General features: G+C 43.2%; 3 protein-coding genes across 9 annotated transcripts in view; 1 reads left to right on the forward strand and 2 right to left on the reverse strand.

The window, feature by feature from the left end:
* LOC306840485 (phospholipase B1, membrane-associated-like) overlaps nucleotides 1-23,486 on the forward strand; it is a 70,550-nt gene that overhangs the window by 31,400 nt on the left and 15,664 nt on the right. The gene's annotated exons all lie outside the window — the stretch shown is intronic.
* LOC306840494 (cell division cycle-associated protein 4) lies at nucleotides 8,292-10,891 on the reverse strand. Of its 3 annotated transcripts, none has more exons than XM_079369828.1 (2): nucleotides 10,344-10,891; nucleotides 8,292-9,234 (listed from the first exon to the last, which is right to left on the reverse strand). In XM_079369828.1, the coding sequence occupies exons 1-2, from the start codon at nucleotides 10,361-10,363 to the stop codon at nucleotides 8,463-8,465; spliced, it is 792 nt and encodes a 263-aa protein (XP_079225954.1). In that variant the 5' UTR covers nucleotides 10,364-10,891; the 3' UTR covers nucleotides 8,292-8,462. The 3 variants fall into 3 exon arrangements, with proteins under 3 accessions (XP_079225954.1, XP_079225956.1, XP_079225955.1); XM_079369830.1 differs by having other exon boundaries at nucleotides 10,339-10,890; XM_079369829.1 differs by lacking the exon at nucleotides 10,344-10,891 and adding an exon at nucleotides 10,184-10,317.
* cdca4 (cell division cycle associated 4) lies at nucleotides 14,433-22,148 on the reverse strand. Of its 2 annotated transcripts, XM_079369823.1 has the most exons (3): nucleotides 21,582-22,148; nucleotides 17,402-17,539; nucleotides 14,433-17,068 (listed from the first exon to the last, which is right to left on the reverse strand). In XM_079369823.1, exon 3 carries the CDS (start codon nucleotides 17,057-17,059, stop codon nucleotides 16,136-16,138), a length of 924 nt encoding a protein of 307 aa, XP_079225949.1. In that variant the 5' UTR covers nucleotides 17,060-17,068; nucleotides 17,402-17,539; nucleotides 21,582-22,148; the 3' UTR covers nucleotides 14,433-16,135. The 2 variants fall into 2 exon arrangements, with proteins under 2 accessions (XP_079225949.1, XP_079225948.1); XM_079369822.1 differs by lacking the exon at nucleotides 17,402-17,539 and having other exon boundaries at nucleotides 21,582-22,145.

Raw genomic sequence — 23,486 nt, forward strand, 5'->3', positions numbered from 1 at the left:
AGCATTAAAACCTGCCCCTCATGTGATCCCCACATGACAGGCCTGCATGTCACTTACAGCTCGTCTGCCACATGCGTGTGTCTCATCTACATGCGACCAGTGGCAGACGTGACTAATAGCTTCTTCTCCGCCTTTAATTACCCACATTTATAATTAATTAGAAGCTAATTGAATTGAGCTGTGCAGGCAGAGCGGCCCTGTGGCACAGTGCCACTCTTCTTCTTCAGCTTGACCATCATCATCATCATCATCATCCTCATCAGTTTTGTCATCATGTGAAAACCTCACCACGCACTTATCTCGTCGAAGTTTGAGAGGAAATAACAGTCTTTGATCGACAGGCTGCAAAAGGGTCCAACTTTTTTTCTGCTAACGGCCGAGTCTTCGTTCTTCGTCCTTTCGTCGGGTTAACTGAATTTTCTGAGGTTTTGGACACTCGGACAAAAGGAGCATTGCTTAAATGATTTCTTGGAAAGGAATCTGATGTATTAATGAGAATGAATAACTTTCACTAACTTCATTTAGTTTCATTCAATTTCCTGGAAAATCTGGAGACATTCACCTACAAACATAAACATGAACCGAGGTTATCTCTTTATGGTTTGTATGGTTTCTACTCAGCCAAACTTGATACCATGTAAACATAATAGGGGGGTGTAAAGGGTAGAAGTATTGTGTCTAGTCTAGTGCTCGTGGTGACAGTAACTACTCTGTGGTGTGTGTGTGACCGCCTGTGCTCCTGCAGTCAGCCTCAAGCAGACACTCGATGAGCTGCAGGATTTTGCACTTCCACATCGGCTTCATGTTTTAACACCGTTGCTGTTGCATGGTTGCTGTGCCAGAGTCTTTGAATCTCCTGTGGATCAAAATACCTCTCACTTAAGATGCGGTACATTCAGTCCAAAACATATCAAGCACTTACAAGCACTCAACTTTGAGGACTCATAATCAGGCATGCGTTGCCATATCTTTGTCAAAACATCAGCCGTGCCAGAAAATTAATTTTCAAATCTTGTCCACCAAAATGTGATTATCTTTATGATCTCACGCTGCATTTATGCTGTCGTAAAAAAAATCAGTCAGTGGGAGCTGACGTTTTGGCAGTGGTCGTTGTCCCTAACTTCCTGATTTTCCCCTTCTAATTAACGAGTCCACGTGTTCTGGGGTCAAAACCTTAACAATCACGCCCTCCTACAAATCCCCACAAACTGTGCCGCCTCTGTCTTACAGATAGGGAGTCCAGAAAAACAACATACCAGCAGCTAATTTGTTTCCCCATGAAAAATGAATGGGAGCCTATCCGGCCTTAAATCCATTTCTTACATGTTCGGGTCACATCTGGGACCTGCACTTGAATCTCCACGCTGTCTGGACGACCTTCTAAATCACTTTACAGATAATCAGACGCAGAGGAATTTGTCCCCGGGTTCAATCAGACACATTCCCGGATCTGACTTTAAGAGGTCAAAGGTCACACATTAGTCAGAGAGTCACGAGATTTCTGATAAGGCCTGTAAATGTCTCACATGTTGTTGCTGTGTATTTTTCATGGATACATGACTTTAAAATCTCGTCCTTCATGTATGATTTGGGTTAAAACAACATGATTACTGCACATTCCTCTCTATTTTGAAGATGTATTTTGGGCTTTTTTTCAGGACAAGCTGCCTCACTGCTTAACTGGAAAAACAAAATACTGTAAACCTTCTTTAAAGAGAGAGAGGGGATTAACATGACAGGTCAAAGAAGAACCCACAGTGAACCCAGGGAGGAGTATGTGCACTCACCACTAGACTACCTGCACAACAAGCATCACTAAACAAACTGAATTAAAAAGTCATCATCTTGATTTAGTTTTGTAAAAGGGCATCTATTCCAACCTGCTGCGCTGTGGGCGGGCGAGAGAGAGAGAGACAGACGCTCTTATTTAAATGTTTTTAATCTCTAAACTAATCAACGTTAAATACATCCGGGGACCTGCGTTGATTTGTCAAGTCATGCAGTCACTTCAGGCTCATGAAGGGGGAATATTACAGCAGACAGAATAAATGTTCACTCGGGGCGGACGGCGTTCAAAAGCAGATTTAGAGGCTGTTTTTCAGAAACTGTGAGGGGATTTTCAAATAATCATCATGTCCAGAAATTAAAAGCAATTCTTTCTTATAAGCGATAAACAACGTGGAACTTTTCCACTGAAAAAAAAAGAGATCCTGAAACACCCGCTGTGGACCAGCGTGGGGCGCTAAAGCTCCTCACTTAAAACAGACCTTTAAAAAATGTCTCTTCACTACCAAACCCTGTTGCCCAAAGACAAAAAGCTACACAGTTTGATTTTATTTATTTTTACACTTAAAGAAATAATATAGGTTATGAAAACACTACAATAGAAAATAAAATGTCTGAGTCAGTTTGAGACGACAGCAGCAGTTTCCTCCTGGATCACTTCAGGTTTATGTAACATCCATAGATCTTATTCTGGGGAAGAATGTGCTCAAACGTGAATCTGAAGGTAACGCGTCGTGTCAGCTGTCTCAGCGTGCTAGAGTCTGAAAGTTCCCTCTTTTTGTTCTTTCTCACCTTCAGCTCGAGGTTTGCACGGAGACACTGCCAACAGAAATACAGAGAAACTAAAATAACCACCAGATATCATCAATCATCAGTTCAATTAATGTTGATTTATTCAGCAACAATTCATACCACGCGTTATCTGCAGACAACAGTCTCATCGTCATGTTATCTACTACGATCCGACGTTAGTCCATCATGAGCACTTAGGAACATTTATCAGAGTTACAGTGGTGAGAAGAAAAACATCCTTTAAGTGGCAGAAACCTCGAGCACAACAAGACTCATGAAGGAGACTTGTGAGAGTGTCAGGCTCGGAAAGTGGGATCGAGGGAGATGCAGGACGAAGGAGAAGGATGGAGACGAACAGCTCATTTAGCCTCAGACAGTCGAGGCCTTAAATTTGACTCATTGAACAGGTCAACAATTAGAAGAAGTAAAACCTGCGTCGATGATCATAAGAAGCAGCTGTGACACTCCCCTTTAAGTTCTTATTCACCATGTTGCTCGTCAGAGCTGTTTTAACAGCAGTTAGCGGCTAGTTAGCGGTTAGTGCAAGCGCCCCATGTACGCAGCATTTAGTCCTGCAGGTGGGGCAGAGACTCGGGTTCGATTCCTAAACTCTCTCTCTCTCTCTCTCTCTCTCTCTCTCTCTCTCTCTCTCTCCTTGATTTCTGCCTCTATAAACTGTCTCATCTCTACAATGAAGGGACAACAAGCCTGAAAGAAACCTTTAAAAAAACATCTGACACCTCTCTCTTGTCTTTCTGTTGAATCCGAACATGTTGGTGTTGGGTGTACATCTCGCAGAGTGCTGCTCGCTGTATCTATGCGTCAGTCCATCTGATAGTTTTGCAGCTGCAGACAGTTTTTTGTCCTGAGAGTTTGTGCTGAGTCAGAGTGCGGCCGGAGCCAAAGATCCCAGCTTCAACCCACCGCAGCCGACTGATGTCTGCCTGCAGAAACATTAAACCACGTCTGAGTCACCGCAAAGCATTTCTACTTCTGTACCACACCTTCAGCTTCACAATGACTAACAGGCAGTGTCATAGACGGATATATGAGGAGGGAGGAAGGAAGGAAGGAAGGAAGGTAGGTAGGTAGGAAAGGAGGGAGGGATCAAGGTAGTTAGGAAGGAAGGGTGGGAGGTAGTTAGAAAGGAAAGGAGGGAGGGAAGATAGGTAGGTAGGTAGGTAGGTAGGTAGGTAGGTAGGTAGGTAGGTAGGTAGGTAGGTAGGTAGGAAGGAAAGGAGGGAGGGAAAAGGGTAGGCAGATAGGTAGGTAGGAAGGAAAAGAGGGAGGTAGTTAGGGAGGGAGTTAGGAAGGAAAGGAGGGAGGGAAGAAAGCAGGTGGGTAGGTAGGAAGGCAGGTAGGTAGGGAGGCAGGTAGGGAGGGGGGTAGGAAGGAAAGGAGGAAGGGAGGGAAGAAAGTAGGTAGGGAGGTTAGGAGGTAGGGAAGTAGGTATTGAGGTGTGTGTGTCCAGTCAGATAAGCTCTCCCTGCACGTCTGCTTTATGAGCAGTGGGTTTGTGCAGCAGTGTGCACGTGTTGCTCCTCCTCGTGTGTGACCACTCCCTGAATTCCAGCTCCACAGCTCCTCTCAACAACAACATCTACCGGAACTCCACCTCTGTTTGTTTTTTTACTCTCTGTAGAGCAATCCCTCTGCGCTTAAAGAAGGACAAATTATCCCAGAAACAGACAGAGCACCTTTTACACCTCGATTAGAAAGTATGTTTACTAAGAAACAAGCAAAGCAGGCCTTCAATTAGCTTTTTAAATCTTGAAATCAGACATGTATGTTGCTATATCAGGCAAAATTAGGCTTATAATAAATATCCTGATATATATATATAGTTCTAACACTTGTTTGGATTGATGAGTTTTTGCTGTGACATCCATTCATGGGAAAGGGGCTGCACATCGATGCAAAGTCCCTGCTCGATAAAATACACTAACATTAAAAACTCTAGTAACAAAAAACTGAAAACAAGGCAGATTAAAAAAAAAGACGCATTAAAAAATCCCAGTCTGGAGTCATGTTTCTGTAGATTTCATCCCAGTCGACCATGTGGGAAGCTTGTTTGTTGTTTTTATTGACATTGGCAAGCCTGTTGGTAATTTTGAGGCTTATTACCAACTCTAAGGAAATTAAACAGAACTGATTAATTGCTGTTTCCTGTCGAGGAGTTTAAAGGCAAGTTTGACATTTCTTGTCTTCTACAGAACAGTATGTAAGACTGTGTTGTAGACTCGAGGAAGAGTCGGCTCATTGTTCCACCTTTACAGTAATTTATCCGTTGTGTTGTCTGGAGGTCGACGATCTTTAGATCTTTTTCGCCCCACAGTATCAACTCGTACTTCTGCAGACGTGTCCACAGCAGAGTACAGGCTGAAATGTGATGTTGAAACCTCTAACTCGAGACATTAGAGACTGTAGTGGAGCCGATCGGGCTGCAGAGCAGAGACGCCAGGATCAGGTTTTTTTTTTTTATGAGGAAGCTGCAAAAAAACCCCCAGACTTCTTTATCCCCAAACACCCACAAACATATTCTTTGAATTTGCAAAGTCATTCTTGCAATCAGCACACAGATGCTGTTCAGTCAGACGACCACCAGGGGGCAGTCTTGGCTGCAGTTTGATCCTTCAGCCATGTGTTAGAAAAGAGGAGACGGGGAGCTGTTACCCGGAGCTGAGCTTCTCAGGCTGTACGCTGCACGTTGTCGACTGTAGATGTTCACACAGACGTGAAGAGGGATGTGAAAGACGTTTCCTTCACTTGAAAAAACAATCTAAAGTTGTGAATTTAAAGATTCTTTTCAGGCCGGATTAAGGTTTTAATCCAACATTTTTGATGCCAGTTTCCTTAAAAACGAGACGTGCACGTTTGATTTATCAGGTCACAGTATAAACACAACTGATCAAGGTGAAGTCTCTGCAGAATCAGCCTTGAAGGCCCGACTAAGGGATTAAAAACCCCACACAGTGCTCGTCCACAAACCTCATGCAGGCTGGAGTGTATTGACTAATACCTCATTGTGAATGCATGACGTGCAGCACGGCTCGTTTCTCCGGCGGATTTCTCTTTACGCGTTTCTTTGGCTGCTGTCTTTTTTGTAACGTGTGCGTGATGTTTTTACGTCTTACGTCTGCGCCATGACGTCTGCCTTACAGTAGATCAGTGAAATAAGGAGTCACACACACAAGTTAGGGTATTTCTTACTGTATTTTCGAATAAAATCTATAAAATATTCCACAAAAAAATACAATACATTATTCATTTCCATCTCATTACTGCGTAAAGTCATCCTTCAGTTACATGTGTATCATAATCAGCAACACAGCTTGTGCTTTACAAACCCCACTGACACGCTCATCCTTTCATAAATAACACTGCAGCTCTCTGCTTGTTGTTTTCAGTCCTGTTGGGAAGTTTATGTGAATGGCAACAAAAAGAAAAACAAACAACAGGAAAGTGGATTTGTTTCAGGCTCAAATCCAACAGATTCACACACATACACACACACACTCTGTTTTTCTGTGCAGAGCCATCAGGAGCAAAAACAAGTTGTTGTTGAAGCAGTGTGCTCCTCGCACATCAATCCAGCTCCTCGTACTCCTCATGTGATTGGTCGGTGGTCAGAGTCTGGGCAAAACAAGCTCTAAACCCCGCCTACTGAGCAGAGTGACGCAAGCTGCTTCCTCCCCCTCCTCCTCCTCCTCCTCTTATTTTTCCCTCCTGGCCCTAGCTGCCACTTCCTCCCTCAGCTAGTTCGCTGTCAGCCTGTCACGATACATTAAGCTCATATGCTACCAGTGTGCACCAGGCGCAGAAAGAAGAGATGACGGTTCAGGGTTTTCCATGCTTTATATAACACCACGCCTCGTTTCTTGAGGGTCTTTTTCTTAAATCAATGAAGATCAGGCAAGCACAAAAAAGCTCAACATGAATAAAAAGTTCAGTTCAGTAGTAAGGCACATTGTCGAGGAGGGAGAGATGGACATGCTGACGGATCACTTTGGTCTGAAAGGAGAGCGTTGGATTCAGTTAGGTTGTTTTTTTTTTTTTTTCCTGCCCCGTTAAGCTCAATGACATAAAACGACATGATTTCAATCAGAGACGGTGCGTGGTGTGAAACAGAAGCGTCCCACTCCACCGGAAACAAACACACGTTCAAGGAGGTAGAACAGGAGTAAACCACAGATTGTGAAGGTCGAGCACGAGCTCTGTCGCAGCCCTTCACTCGCCGTTTTCTCCTCTACCGGACAAGTGATTCGAGTCTCGGGTACAAACGCATAAAAATCTGTTTGAAAAACTCCCAACATTGCAATAAAAGTTCATACCATCACGATGGCTGTAAAAATACATCGGCTTCTGTTGCCAGTTTACAATTCAGAGACATGGCAAAAGTCTTCCTGATTGTTGACTCGAGGCGATCAGCTCCTCAGTCGAGACCAGAGATTCTTTACATACTGTTTAAAATACATGTTTGATGCTGCGTTAAAAGACAAGTCGCATTCACCGTAAATACAAGCTGCCGAAAGGGACGAAAAGACGGGAATATTTCTTGTGTGAAGGCGCCGATAGTTTGTCAGCAGAGTCAGCGAAAGCAGTAGAAATGGCAGCTGATACACTGAAGAGTCCGAGGTCCAAAAGAATCGGAACAATAAGTTACACTCACGCCCAAATAAAAGACTGTACACAAAGAGAACATGTCATATATCTGCTGCAGTTTCGTAGTCGGATTTTCATTCATAAATAAGAATAATATTACATAAAGTGTTCTGGGCGAGATGTCCATTTTTCCCACTTCTTGTGATGGGACCTGAATGTGGCGTTTCATCGACAAGAATGGGGAAGCTCGCTTCTTTGGCTGTTAAGATTCCCCAAATTCAGAGACCACCTTCTTCTTCTTTTCACGAGACAAATAAATATACAAAGCATTCACCTTTGCACCGCCGCGTCACCGCCGCGCCGCACGTTTAAATATCCTACATGGAGCGATAAGAAGCCAGTCAGTCCCAGCAGTGAAAAGGAACCCAGGCCTTTGCCCTCCCGGCTGCTTGAATCACACCCTCTTAAGTAATTGAAGAGATTTCAATTAATAATCAACCCGGTTCGGATCTTACAGCCTGAGTGACGCCGAACAGGGCGGCTCAGGTTTCTTCTTCCCGAGCGGGTGATTCACTCGGAGAGGTGCTCATGCTTCTTGCTAATAAAACTTTACAAAACAGGAGAGAAAGGTGGCATAACTTATGTGACACTGGAAATTTGAGGTTCCATCGGCATTTACAAACTCATCGACTGAAGTTAAACTCACCTCAGACACTTTTACTCTGTTAATAAAGTCCTCCTGTTCTCTTTGTTAATGTGCTTCCCTGACAAGAAACCCATTCCACTATTCCTTTTTCTGCCTCTGCCGAGACATGTCTCGTCTGCTTCTACTACAGATTACTCAGCCACTACTCAAAACACAACCTGACCTTGAGCGGCAGAGCGATTAGACGTGCAGAAATTGGGTCTTTCACTCTCTCTCTGTTCAGAGTGCACGTCTCTTTGTTGAATGTCAACAATAATATTCACTGTATTTAATATTCAACAGTATAAAAGTGTCTGTGATGAAGTTTGAGGATGCACACCTCACTCGCTGAACTTTATAGTTTGGTTCTTATGATGAGCATACGCTCGTGGACGTAACTTAAAAATGTGAGACGTTTAGTTCTGAAGGAGTTGCATAGAAGTCGGTGTTTTAATCGAAATGAAATTTCCCGATGGAACCTCAAACTATCCGAGCTCACGCTGAGTTCATTCACGCTCGGATCAGTCCTCGCCATCCGCATCGGCTGTGATCAGACTCCTCGGGTTCACCTAAAAGTTTCAGGAGTTCGTGTCAGCGATCAGGACTTGACCAGAATTTCCATGATGTGGTCGAGCTCGTTGAGGTCCGTCAGACACGACTGGAGACTCCCAGCTGAGCTGTGACTGCTAGAGCGCATTTTAACGTCCTCGTCCGCCCAGAGTGACACAGTGACGGGCCACAGAGGGCCCGACGCCCAGGCAGAAGGCAGATCTGAAGTCTCGTACATTGATGTGTCAATGTCCTCAAAGATGTCGTCCAGGGCGAGGTCGCCGAGGTAACCCATGGCGTTTACTGCATCGCTGAAAGCGTTGATGGTCGCCGCAGGAAATGATTTAGGCTGGTCCGGCGAGCCGTTCGCCTCTTGAAGGTGGAGCTCAGGAGACAGCTGTGGAGAAAAGCTGTCTTCTTCGACTTCTGCGCACCCGGGGCACGTAACCGGCACGTCCTCCCTGAGAATGCAGGAATCCGAGTGGACGCTGTTGAGGAGAACCTCTGGCGTGCAGGTTCCCACGCCGTCGCTCTGCATGTCCTCCTGGATCTGCCTGAGCGTGTTGATGAGGAGCACAGAGCGACGCAGGCTGAGCTCCACGCCGGCCTGGTAGCGCTGCAGCTTCTCCATGCAGAGGCCGAGCACCCGCTGACGCTGCTGCAGGTGGCTCGCGTCGGACTTGGACGGATCCACGAGGAAGCCGTCCTCGTCCTCCTGTTCTTCCTCGCCATTCTTCTTCTCTTCAGAAGCAGGGAGCGTCTCCACCTCGAGCTCCTCCAGGCAGCTCCACTTCCGCTTGACACCACGACCCAACATTAGCCTGGATTGATAGATTACAAGATGACCGGTTAGACTCGATTAACAGCAGAATCCACCAGTATGCATTTTAAACTCTGATTTTCTATCTCTGTTTTAAACATGCGCAACTTTATCAAACTGAACAAACTGACCTTGAAAGTGTTACCAACTCTTCAAGACAGACAAACCAACTTCAACCTCAAGTTATTAAACTGAAATATTCTCAACATCTGTAGTAAAAACTAACAACTCAATAATTTAACAGATTAGCACTTGTATAATTTGCAACCACAATGTTTCCTAGCACAGCAAACTGTTTCACATGATGATTTGACTTACTGTATGTGTTATAATGTTTAATTCAACACGCTTGGGCTTTCATTACGGTACTTAGAGACACATATATCTGTCATGCTTCTGTTTACACAAGAAAACTAAAACAACGACAGGAGCTGAGAAGAAAAGGGAGAAACATTCATGTCCACATCAGGCTGCACTGCCTGCTAACCTTACATCCAGTTTATGTAACAGCACCAAACTAGCAAATATGTCTAATTCCCCCACATTCACTTTGAATCGATCAACAAACAGCACAAGAAGAGATCCCCTAACACCAGGAAACAGACTCCTGCAGACTCCACATGCACAAATCTAAAGGGTTAAACATTTGAGTTTGTGCATTTTAAAAAGTGAACATTACAACTATTATGAGTCACTGTTAGTCAGCCCAGCAGACTGTGAGACTTTACTCATCCTTCACAGACTATGGGGGGGGGGATAGTTTTTACCCTGAGATAACAGATGGGTCCACATGAAGCCCCCTTTCATTGGAGTTTGACCCCTGAAAAGGACATTAATAGCTGCGTGGTCCGTTTTTAATGGCGATATTAAACCAGGAGACCGTCAAATATGATGATTTAAAGCTACTTTTTCTAAAAGTGAAATAAGTAAACAACGTTACTCCATCTTACTTATACACAAGCACCCCCATGAACACCTCCTGACCCCTTCACGGTCCCCCGGACTACAGCTGGGTAGCGCTACCCCCCTCCTCTTTAGACTCGTTTATAAAAGGCAAAACTTGATTACATTTGAATCGAATGAATAAAAAGAGATTCAAAACAACCTTACGTGTCCTTCGAAAGTGTCATGGGGTGTTTTAAAAGCGTCGTGTCTTCGGCTCGCGTCGTTTTCGTCGCCGCGTTCCTCCGCTGTCGAGCCCGAGGAATATGAGGAATGTTCCGTCCATCCACAGCGACGGAGAGCGCGAGGAGGAGGAGGGGGAGCGAGAGAGAGAGAGAGAGAGAGAGAAACCTAAAGGGCTCGATTTGATTGGTCCGTTAGTCCGCTGATCACGCGCCCTCCTCCGCCTCTCACGGGGCAGCGAATGTGCGGACGTTCGTTCCCTGCTGGTGCGTTCAGGAGCTGCTCGTAAAAATCAGAGAGAACATTTGGGGCACACGTGAGCGGAGAAACTGGTATAAAGATCATTGCAAATACAGATTTTATATTAAAAAAGCACAACTTGGCGTAACATATGAATGCAGTTGCTCCTAGTTTAGTCTAGTCTTGTACATATTAGTCTTTAATTATTATATTTTTAGCTAATTGTTTTTATTATTTACATTTGTCTACCAAAGTTAAATTTCTTGTGTATTAAACATACCTGGCCAATAAAGCTGATTCTGATGAGGTACATAATAGCACTGATACAATCATCTTTTATGACCTGGAAAACGGAGACTAAAGACACGTGGACCCTTTTCACACATACAGAAATCTCCTGAAATAATCAGGATATTTCCTGGAGGAGTTGAATATGTGAAAAAAAAAACAGCCGAATTGTTTTGCTCAATCTTCACCAGGAGTGTCTCCTTGTTGGCCCCTTTATAGTATTATTCAGCAGCACGTCCAAGTGGGCTGATGTGAGAACGCAGCAGGATATTCTTCTGGGGCACAGTTAGACTAGTGGTTGGGTCGCGCCCCACATACAGGCGCTTCAGTCATCTCGGAAGGCGGTCCAGGATCGGGTCCGGCCTGTGGCCCCTTTCCCTTTGTTGATACTGTCCTGTTAGGTATAGCTTGTGTCGTGGGTGGTAGTATTAAGGTGCTTTCACACATGCAACAAACTGGGTGAGCTTTATATGTGAGTGCAAACAGCCACATCTTTTAACTCTTCACCTGGATTTACCTGGCAGCCCCCTGAGTGAATTTTCTGTGTGAAGGGGTGAGCAGCTGTGAGAATGCAACAGGAAGTAATCAGGAAGTGTCCATGTGAGCGAGTGGGAGGGGACGGCAACGTTTATATCCTGCAACTGGGGCATGGCCATAGACTGTAGACTTGCACCTGGTGCACACTGCACGTGTAATGAAACTGCTTTATTGTGCTTCTGTGTTCTTATCTGCTCTGTTGTTGATAATGTGAATATGTAGAGCTACTTGGATCGGTTTGGTCGGCTACTATCACGTTCTTTTTTGTCATGCTTTTGCATCCTGAGACCCCCGTCCTCCGATCAAACGGGGAGATGCATGTGTGAACAGGCGAGTCTGGAAAAGGTCAGGGACAGCCTGCATGAAATTTTCTAGAAATTTTCAGGGGTGCATAAGCGAAAATGGCTGCTAAATCAGAAGTAACGCTCTGTTAATTAACAGCATTAAGATGAGGTCTGAATAAGTTGTTGTTTCTAGGTTGTATAAATCATTATGTATTAGTCGTATACTTCTGTTTCTCTTTTCTTTTTAAGATCACAGTATTAAGTGATTTTCATTAAACTGAGAGTTTGAATAAAGCAGCTGGCTCAGGTAGAATAAAGATATTATAAGACAACAAATATGGAATATATCAGAACCGTCTCTGAAGGCACGAGGAAGCTGCAGTGAGCACTTGAACGCATCACTTTAAAGGGACAGATGACTCAGAAGGGAAGAGGTGGGGGTGGGGAGAATGTGACCGGAAAGACGTGGAAGGCAAACTCCAAATAAGGAAGCTCTTCATTCACGTTTTTTTTCTTCTCTTCCTGCTGAGACTGTCACGGCTTCACCTCTTCTACTTCTTCTTTCCTCGTGTCCCGCTTCAAAAGCAGAAAGTAGACAATCAACATTTATAAATATGTTGCGCCTCATCATTTCAAAGCAAAAACAAAGTGATAAAGAAGAAAAAACAAAAAAAGCTGCCGTGTATTTACGTGTGCAGGGATTCTTTAATAACAGGTGTGAAGTAAAATATTGAACTTTTCTTGTTGTAAACTGTTTTCATTGCACTTTAAATCTCTTAAATTCTTCTTTGTGTTGTGAGATACGTCTTCACATCATACCTCAAGCTTCAGAGAAGCACCTGAAGGCAACTTGAGAGCAGTGGCCTGTTAGTGCTTATCAACACTTATCCAGTTCAGAGTTTCAAGGCTGTTCAGTCCTCAGTTCAGCAGCAAACACTGATATTATGAATAACAGTTAGCTGAACATGTCATATCCAAAGTGAGCTGCATTTCAGACGCATCAGAGGTGCAAACACTCGTAACAAAAAAGGTTTTAAACTTGGGACTTCTTGTGCATCTCTGAACCTCTTGCTTTCTCTGCAGCATATTGACTGTTTTTCTCCGCTGCTGCTTTTTTGAGACACAATAGTCTCTTTCTCTGGCGATTCTCAGTTTTTCCTCAGGCTGCTTTTTTTTGCTGAGTCACCACCGAGAGGCCATTAATCTTTAACTATGGGCAAACCAAGACTAGGCAGCGTGCCAACATGTGGAGCAAGCTTGATTTTTACAAACGAGTACCTTTGACTTGAAGATTTTGATTTGTGTCTGTTTGAGAAGGAAAAAGAGGCTGTTTTCAGCGCACTGAGAAGTAGGGTTCGTTATTAATAGGACGTCCATAGTTCTGCTGTGAAGGAGATGGTTTCATGCAGGTCTTAAACGAGAACAGACAATCCTTGTGTTTGGTTGAAGCCGTTGACGCCCTCTCTGAATGTCCCTATCCAACTTCATCATGTGAGAGAGCACGTGGCGTGACCATCAAAAGTCCTGTCAATGTAATTCACTGAAAGCATTTTAACATCATGACAAATGCGAAAATCTACTCACTTATATTACAAACGCCGTGAGTCCTTGAGCAAATATAATGTTGTACCTGGACTGTAGCTGGTCTCAAGTGGCCTACTCAGTTTCGCCCCTTATCTCTCTTTTCCCGACCCCCCGTTTTTTAGTGACACTTTGCCCCTTTGGAACAGAGCTGCAAGGACGAGAGGACGAAATGGGACAAACCTTCAAGAGCCTGAAACATCAATCAGACTGAAATGACATCAACACGCACAACAAAGTTTCCGTACATTTCCAGATGCCGTTGTCAGCTGTGTTACTTTCCCCTTTCATTGGCTATTGGAATCATTTTGGCGCTTGTCTGCAGCATCTCTGAGAAATGTGAGAAGACGTCTCAAAACACCAAGAAATGGTATTGAGCCTTACAGGATAGCATACTGCATTCATTTCTCGGTTTCATAACTGATTATATAATCAGTACTACTTGTTTTACATGAACTTGCTTTTATAGAAATCTCCTTGTCAAGGCACAGAGGGCCTTATGGGTCTCGCCCCCTGTACAGAGGCTCTTGTCCTCTAAGCGGGCAGCTCAGGTTCAAGTCTTGTGGTTCCTTTCCTGCATGTCATACCTTAGCACTCCCAAAACTGGTGAAGGAAAATAAAAAAATTTTTTTAAAAAAGGAGCGTAGCAGAGCTGGTATCAGGGTAGGCGCGATGTAACTATTTGTCAGGAGGGTTAAAACCTGCTTTAACTCCCACTCAGTCTGTCCTGGTTGACAGAAAGGTAGACTGAAACAGTCATTCCAGTATGGCAACTGCTGCTGATGATACTCCAACCTGTCAATCAGGTACGTTAAGTTCACATCTATATATAACACGTTTATAAAATCAAAAGGGATGATTTAAATAGGAAAAAAAAAAAAAGAATGAGCCCATGAGGACAATGCCTGTTCCAGGCCTCAAACATGTTCAGTCCTGCTGTGAAAACTGCCCTTTTGAATGGGCGTGTGTGTCACTTCTGGGGCTCTTGGTGAAAGCCTCAAGTGGACACTGGATGAACTGCAGGTTTTTACACTTCAGCATATCTTCGTTCTTTTTCGATCCCGGAGGTTGATGCTTCAAAATCCAAAAGTGTTTTTGTATGTGAAGCTGTGAAGAGAAAAAAGATTTAGCACACCACACAATCAATAGTTGCACCTTTTATTATAAAAAATATTTACAAAGATGCTACAATGTTTTTCCTTAATATAAAAAAATGCATACATTTTACAACGGTAATTAGTCTTTGAAGTTCTAGCTCCCATACAGACCAGAGTGACATCCTTCAGGAGTGTTGTGGTAAGGTATTCAGCGTGTCGTAATACTGTATTTTTGTCAATACATTTTGTTTGCCTGAGTTAATCTCTTCATCACCATGATAAGGAACAATTTTGAAAAATGCATTTGATTTTTCCACATCTTTAGGAGAAAGGCAACTGTTTGCATAAAGGAATTAAAGGACGTTGGAGTCGTATACAATCATTTTGAAACACGTATGACAGAGCTGCATAGTGACTTGAATAGTAACCCGGATATTATTACTACTAACAATGAAGGAAAAAAAAAAAACAACGTGAGGAATAAATAGGTACTGCATTTGAAACGGAGGGCAAAATTTGGAGGATATAATTTCATTGGGCCTCGTGTTTGACTTGATAAATCAAAAATGGCATGTCTGTACCTAGATATAATAAATACAATAAATAAAACAACAATAAATTAGGTTGGGTTAACACACAGAATTCTTCATTTGCAGTTCGAACAAATGAGAGAAAGAAATATGGCTTCTTGATGCAGTTATCACCCCGTTGTTTCACCAAATGCTTTAGAAAAAAGCTGTTATTGTCATTAGATCTGTATGAAAAGCAGGGCAGGGAAATGATTCCGATTTGTCGGCTAAATACTGTAAAACTTACCAGAGACATAATCTAAAGCAACATGTGGTTGGTAGTCGTCAGTAATTTCACTGCCCTGCGTAAAGCTTTTGAGAAATGAAAGAACAGCGCCTAGAAAGTGTGACGATGCCAGCCCTGACACCCGTTACAGTCGACCATTTATACCAAACCATGGGAAGACACTGTCTCGAGTCTGGCTACATTAAAATCTTAAAAACCGCTTAGGAGGGACAAAAATTAATAATAATATCAAATGATACTTGCAAAATCCCCCAGCTGTATAATGCAAAAAATATATTTCTATATACACATACGTACATATACATATATTCCATTCACAATTGCTCAAATCTTTAGGAAAATATGCATTGATTCATAGATTTGGATTTACAATTTGTTCTGGTTTCTGATGCGTGTAGTGTGATGAATTGTTCCTCAGTCCATGTAATAATAAATAGAAATGGACAAAATGGCAGCGAATACGTCCAGAAGGAGCTAGTATGACAGAATGTATGACAGACGTAAACATGGAAAGTACGTAAATAAGAATGCATCATGGTATAAGGTAATTATCTTTGCCCTCTCACTGATATTGTCAGGTTTGGGATCTCAACCACAAAGTAGGAAATTAACTGCTTTGCCTACCAGCCAGGAAGGCTCGCCAATCCCCAAATTTATTGATTTCATCCTCAGAACTCTAACAGCCAATTATTTTAAAAGATGAAGGTCCGAACTGCAGCAGCTGACTCGCCTAAGCGGACGTTAGAGCAGACTAACTATACCACTAACTGCCAATCCCAAAATCTACCGGGCGTGCTGATAATTTCCCACCTTGTCCCAAAACCTTCAACAATCTCCGTGTGCAACAATACCACAAACAGAACATGCACGTGTACTGTGCATAGTCTGGAAAGAGTCTGAGGGATCAGTACAGGCCAGAGGAATGTTTTGAGTTTCAGGATCCCACTATGATCTCCATGATGTGGTCCAGTTCATTCAGGTCTGACCTGCAGCTCGTGCTGGAGCTCAGGGCTGTAGGCCCGTGAGAGGAAAGGCTCTCCAGCAGATCGTAAGGGCCCATCTTTGGGGCCGCCTGCATGCCTGTCAGCACCGTATCGAGGTCATAGTAGGAGGGGTCCACGTCTGAAAAAAGTTCTTCGAGTGCTGGGTCAGGGGGCGGTGCTGGGTGCTTGATCTCGAAAGTCCCAAAAACCTGCTCCCCTGTCCTGGAGTCTGCACTCAGGTGGTCCCGGTCTGCCTCCTCTCCTTCAGACACACACTCCTCGCTGTCCTCCTCTTCGTCCTCTTCGCAGTCACCGTCGTCTTCTTCGTCCTCCCAGCAGGGTCCCATGCCGAAGGGACCTGCCAGGTAAGAAGCGGAGGACAGCTGCGGAGAAACTGGCGACAAAGTGGACATGGTTACCTCTGTCTCCCCGTCTCCGTCCATCACCACCTCCTCAGTGTGGTAGCCCTCTTCCAGGCCGACCACCGAGAAGGGCTTTGGACTTTGGCTGGCCTGAGCTGCTGGGTCCGTCTGCCGGCACAGCACTTCTGTGGCCACCAGGCGGTCTGCAGGACACTGGGCGGCTGCAAGGGCCTGGGTCATGATCTGCCAGGTGCCATCCTGGGTCATCTCCTCCTGGATCTGCCGCACCGTGTTAGCGATGAGCACCGAGCGACACAGGTTCGGCTCCACCAGCATGTGACAGAGCTGCAACTTGATCAGCGACATGTCAAGGAGAGACTGCCTCTGCAGGCTGTAGGCTGAAGACAGCGTCCGAGCCACCGCAGATGAAGCTGCAGGGACCTGGTCGCCGCCAGAGGCCGCCGGCTCCTCCCCGGAGTCTGAAAACTTGCGCTTGGTGCCCTTCGGGAACATGTTGTCTCTCTGTGGTGGTGGCGAGGGAAAAGAGACAGTTAGATATCGGAAAGCACCACTTGAATTTTGAATGAATCACACTGACAAACACACATGATGCCTACTGTTCTGGATTCCACTAGCTAAGATAGTGAAAGAATAAGTGTCATGTAATTAATGATGTGTAAGTGATGTGATGAAGCTATGTGGTGTAGTATGTGTGTATGGACGTCTGTAATTAAGGCTAAGTTCTGCTCAACAGCAGCTGTGACTTTAACTATTAGCTCTACAGGTTTAACGTCTTCCTGAACTACAGTAAACAGTGAATTGTTTGTTGTAGTTTTTTCTTAAAGTTTGCTATACCTTTCCTGTTGAGAGGCACAGGCAATAGCAATGCAGCTTGGTCCGGGCTGCAACGCTTCAAGTACTTTTGTACGAGCGACAAGCAGCTTTTGTTCAGCACCATTTCTGCCCATTTTAGGCCAGTCTGAAGCAAGACTCCTGCTGGGCGGAACAACCACACTTTTAACAGACCACTGAGCCACCGAAAATAGCATGGTTACCAACTAAAAGCCGACGCTGTATCAAAGTAAGCACAGGCTAGAGAGACCTTTGTCAGGAAACAAAAAAAAACAGCACTCAAGTTACATGATCAGTGCACTCATTCTTCCCCACTGCAACCTGTGATCAAGAAATATCCTAATCAATAAAGGGTGCTTTTAAGGGGTAAACGTGAGAACAAGAGTGTACAAAATGACAGCATTTACAATATTCACAATACAAAATATACCACCATGAACCACTAATATTTACAAGGGAGATCAGGTTTCCAGTTCTACACAAGACACGCTTCAAAAACTAGTAGAACAAGATTTTCACTTTCCGTTCACTGACAGGAGGAGGTGGGAGGTGGGGGGGGGAAAGGTAAAGTCAACTTCCTCATTACACACCGAATGGAACACACAGATGTCTTATAGGAACAAAACAACACTCCCGCCAAAGTCCCTCTGACTCCCCAAAATAGATGGGATGCACATTAAGAGGAGGCTGAGTGCTGAACAGCAGCCTGTGGCATTTCATTTTCCATCAGACAGAAAAATAGTCTGCAGTGTCCGGCTGTGTCTCCTCTGTGTTTAAAACCTGTGGGCAGGGTGTTTGGATGAATGATTCCACTTCCTTTCAACTGGCATTTGTGACACTTTTTTTTGTTGTAAATTATTCACAAAAAAGTAAAACCAGGAGTACAATGGAAAGGGACCGATAAGTTGGGACTGAAAAAGCAGGATTGAGTTTTACAAAAAATAATTCATACAGCAAAGAGATGTTAACATCTGTATCTTGTTAGTTACAATTCATTTTCAGCATCTTGAAAAACATTCAACTTCTTTCTGATTAGTTGTCACTGCCATCATCGTAGGCAAAACTTAAGCCCTATAAATCGAAGCAAACGACATTCAATTCATACATGTTGGACTCGGGGGAGGGGAGAGGGGGGGGTGTAAGAAGTTACAGCCAAAATCTTAGGTGACAAAAAACTAAATAATTCAGCAATTTACATTCAATCAACATGTAAGCAAACATTCAATCAATAAATTGACTGATGACTAATTAGCAATTGATTGCCAGCCCTTCTTTACATCACCTTTTAAAAAGAGGGAGGTACTGTGCGTCTTCACACCAATGAAAACCTGACATCAAATCAGAGAGAATGATTAGATTACAACTACTATTGACAACTGATTGATCAGATCAGCATCACGTCTTTAGAGGCTGTGGCCCATACACACAAATAAGAGGAGCTAATGTACACTGAATGGCAGAGGAGCCTTTGGGTCTTCGTTTTTTTATACAGGAAAAAAAAACATTTCCAAACAGTGGACAGGGTAGGAAATAAAGTCATTTACAAAGGTGCCTGGAGATCTAAAATACAAGACAGTGAGAAAACAATCAGAGACATATGTTGTCTTCTTGTGTAGTGCATATTTGCTGGCCCCTGTTAAACAAGAGACACTAGAGAGAGCTAGCCCCTTAAAGGAAAAATGACAACAGGGTAAAAAATAAAAAATAGAAAATTAGATATTGCCAGGAAGACCTACAACCTGAGAGAAAGCACACTGCAGTGAATTAAAAAAAAAAACAGTTTGTACATGACAAGAGTTCTGGTTTTAATCACCTTATAGTTCAGCATTTTAAAGTGAAATCTCAGATGTCTGAATGAAGGTAGTTTTAACTCTGAGCAGAAATGACGTCTCTTTAAAACGTCTGATTGTGCAACAAAAGCAGACAAAAAAATGAAGCATTTCACAAATAATTACCGTAAAGAGTTCTTCTGATTTAACTGAATGAAGTTACACCAAGAACAACTGAGTAAAGATAATATTTCGACATTATCTTCAATTTGCATGGTCATGGTGCAATTCTACAACTGCTCCCTACATTGACATTGCTAACAGCATTATAGATGAGTATTGATTTTAAGTCATTTTGTCTGCTTTCAATGCTTAATTGTGGTGACAGTGGTATATTTTCCAACATGATCGCATGAGGGGCTGCATAATTAATCGTAAAATAACCAAGATCACAACATGTGAGCGCGAGATCAAAACCGCCTGATGCTGCAAGTATTTGATAAAAGGTCAAATGTTTCATGAAACAGCATTACGCTCCGAACAAATCATTTAGTCCAGGTGCAAAAAACATGTTCGCTTGGTACAAACAAATAATAAAACAAACACGATTTTAATTGTTTATAGGGATGCAAAATGTGATCATGGAGCGTATTCATGAAGCAATATCTGCCAAAATAATTGCAACATGAGTTTCTGACCACGTCGTGCATTCAGGGGCCAATAGCATTCGATTTAGTCCTGACGAGATTTAACAAGAAAATGCTGACAAAAGATGTTCAAAACAGCTGCGATTCTAGCGTCTGCGGGAGCCCAAGGCAAATACTCGCAGGGGGGCCCCTCCAACCAGCGTTCTCCAACATTTTTATGTTTTTAAGTTCACCACCATATTATCTTTTCAAAATAAAAGAATATTAAGAACCATGTCATTTTAAAAATTTTAAGAGGGGGGGGGGGAAATGGATTACAAATCATAACGTAATGACTGGGAAAAATTAAGTTTCTCTCTCCAATATTCAGGCCTTGATGAGCAAAATTTAGTGTTTTAATAGTAAATGAGTGAGTGCTGTGAGATAGGACCCCCCGGGGTGCAGGTACCTATATTCCTACAAGTGGACGGCGTAGTTTAGAATCTGACCCGTGGCTCCTTTCCTGCACATCATTCCCCACTCTCTCTCTCTCCCTGATTTTCAACTTTATTCACTCCCCTATCCCTATATCCCCTGTATAGTCATATCACACATAGCTTTTGTTTATTATAAATCTATTGATATCTGCACCTTATTTTGTAAATACTACATTCCTCATATAAATACTTGATGCTGCTTTTTTATCCTGCACTACAACGAACCAATGCAACAACATTTTGTTGTTATCTGCACTGTGAAAGTTAAAATTAAATGACAATAAGGAAAGTCTAAATCTAAAATAAAGACACAAAAAGGGTTGGGGGGGGGGGTGTCTTCCAGGCCCTGGGCCCCAAACAGCTGCCTGCTGGCAAGCAGCGCCTCTGTTAAAAAAAACTTGTCTGGTAGGTACCAGGAAATGAGTAATGAAGTGTAATAAAGCCTACGTGTTTACGTTTGTGATAATAGGAGGCAATTTGCCAATATGTATATCAAATGTAGGTCAAGGAGTGCTTGTTATAATTATTGCAGGTTGGGTAGCTAACCTATTACTAACCTAAAGTGAGCTGCTGCTTTTTTTTTTTTGTATTATGCTAGGAGCCAGAAGCCAAACAACATGCAGCCTCGCTTTACGTCAATGGCTCCCAGCATGACCCATCCCCCACTGCTCACTAAAAACCACCACATCTCACTATATTAATAAATAACCTCAGAGCACGGCGGAGTTGTTTTAATCTCGTTAAAAAACAAATATTGGTCATCATTATCCGTATTAAGGCTGGTTCTGCAGCTCCAGAGAGCAGCCGGAGAGTCTCCGCCGTGACCGCCGCATGCTTTGTCTTTACAGCAGCAGAACCACCGAGCGACAATGAGGCCATTTTGCGCTAGTAGCTAACAGCTAGCCGGCTAGTTGCTATGCTATGCTAAGCTACGGATCTGGCTTTTGAGCTTCCCGCTAGCTAACTAGGCTAACATGTTCGGTGAACGAAATAAAAACGCCATCACAAGTGGATGTATAGTACCCACCTAGCATAACATACATATCACATGAGCTATCGATTCGCTATTTCATGTTATTCACAAAAAAATGTGAATGCTAGCTAGCGTGAAGCTAATTAGCCAAAAAGCGCCCACCCACACACATCCTCCGCGGTCCTTCCTCCTTTCTAGCCTAAAAAAACAAGAGTTTTCTCCGCGGTTGAGATGTTAAGTTCCTTAAAAAACACAAGTCACAAAGTGTACCCGGGTTAAGAGGACTATCGCCGGGTGGCTTCGTGTAGCCGCACTCACCTCGTGTTTGTGTTATTTTATTCCCGTCTCGGTCATAGGATCGACGGCAGGGGAAAGCGGAGATCAGGTTCAGATGAGATCATTCATGCCACGGCTTCAAAAACTGAACTACCTCTGTCCTGCTGCTGCTGCTGCTGCTGCTGCTGCGGAGCGGACGGCAGGAGGGAAGGAAGGGAGGGGGAGGGGAGCCGATACAAACCAGCCATATGCCTGGGATTCCTCTCTTAATGATTCCTGCCTGCTTTCTCTCCTCTTAGAGCTTTAATCTAAATAACAAGTTAAAAGCTTTAGTCTGACATTGGACCAAAAAAAAAGGAATACATGTACACTTCTTCTTTTATAAAAAATAATCAGAACTTTGTTTCCACTGGACCTTTACTGTTATGATTTATGTTTTCTTTTCCTGCACAGGTTATGTACATTTCTTTATATATGTATGAGTCTACTTTTAATTGCACAGGTTTAATTTGTAATTTGTTTAGTCTGAGTCTCTATAGGGGGCTTCTAAATCTAGTCTCGAGTTTGTTATATACAGAAGGGAGGGAGGATAGCAGTTTTTTATTGTTATTAATGTCTTGTGTCCTGCTTTTCTTGTAAACTGCTACTGGATGCTCTGAATTTACCTCTGAATCAATAAAGTATCTATCTATCGATCTATATCTATCTATCTATCTATCTATCTATCTATCTATCTATCTATCCATCCATCCATCCATCCATCCATCCATCCATCCATCCATCCATCCATCCATCCATCCATCCATCCATCCATCCATCCATCCATCCATCCATCAACAGTTGGGCCGAACAGAGAGCAGCCTACAAAAATGAAACCAGTGTAATATTGAGAATTATTTTATTTATTGGCACATTTAAAACAGCCAGGTTTACAATTGTGTGTGCAAGGGGCAGCTGTGGCTCAGTTGGTACAGAGTCTTCAACCGGAAGGTCAGGGTTTCGATCCTCAGCTCCTGCAGCAACATGTCCGATGTGTCCTTGGGCAACACTTAACCCCAATTTGCTCCTGCTTGTGCTCCCGCCATGTATGTATTGGCTTAGTTACTTTTAATGGTCTCACTGGCAACCTCTGCCATCAGGGTGTGAATGTGTTGGTGTGACCTGCGGTGTAAAACCCCCGCTTCGAGTAGTCAGAAGACTAGAAAAGGGCTGTAGAAGTTCAAGTCCACTTACCATTTAAAATTCTACAGTTTACTTCGAAGACAATTTTATCAAAAGCAACATACATCAGAGAATAAGTACAACACAATCAAGGATCTAGCAACGAATAAACAACGGCAGTAGGTGCAAACAAACAGCTTTAAGTCTGATCAGATACACTGAAGCTGACAGTCAATGCACAGAGGCAAAGTACAGCATCAACTATCTGTTTATCTATCTAGATGTCTGTCTTTCTGTCCGTCAGTTGTCATCAATATCATTAGATGAGTAGGTGTTGATGAAAGAGAGCAAGGTCTTTAGCTTTTCCTTAAAGGTGCAAAGGGACTCAGCAGATTGGAGTTCGGTAGTTTGCTCAGGGAGCATAGCTCTGAATGTTTTGTGTTACACTGAACATAATTGCTACCTGTTGTTGTTCTTGCCTGTAACTATCTTGTGCTTTTTTTTAATTCGGATCAACTGAGTTGAATTGATCTGCACCTTGTTTAAATCTTAAATCATGTACGACTACTGAGTATCTTTCTTCAAATTAAGAAATTAAGAGCGCACAATAATTTCATACAAATACATTGTTTAACAGAAGGCCTATGTTTACAAAGAGCCGTCACTCTCCGGGGCCCTGTGATGTGTTTCAGATGTCTTTGAGCTGTTGCACTACCAAAGAGGGATTTTCCCTCCAAGCTGTCCAGATGGTTTCACTAAAGACACTGTTTAGAGTCCAAATAAGTG

The sequence above is a fragment of the Symphodus melops genome (assembly GCF_947650265.1).
Source record: "Symphodus melops genome assembly, chromosome: 19".
NCBI lineage: Eukaryota > Metazoa > Chordata > Actinopteri > Labriformes > Labridae > Symphodus > Symphodus melops.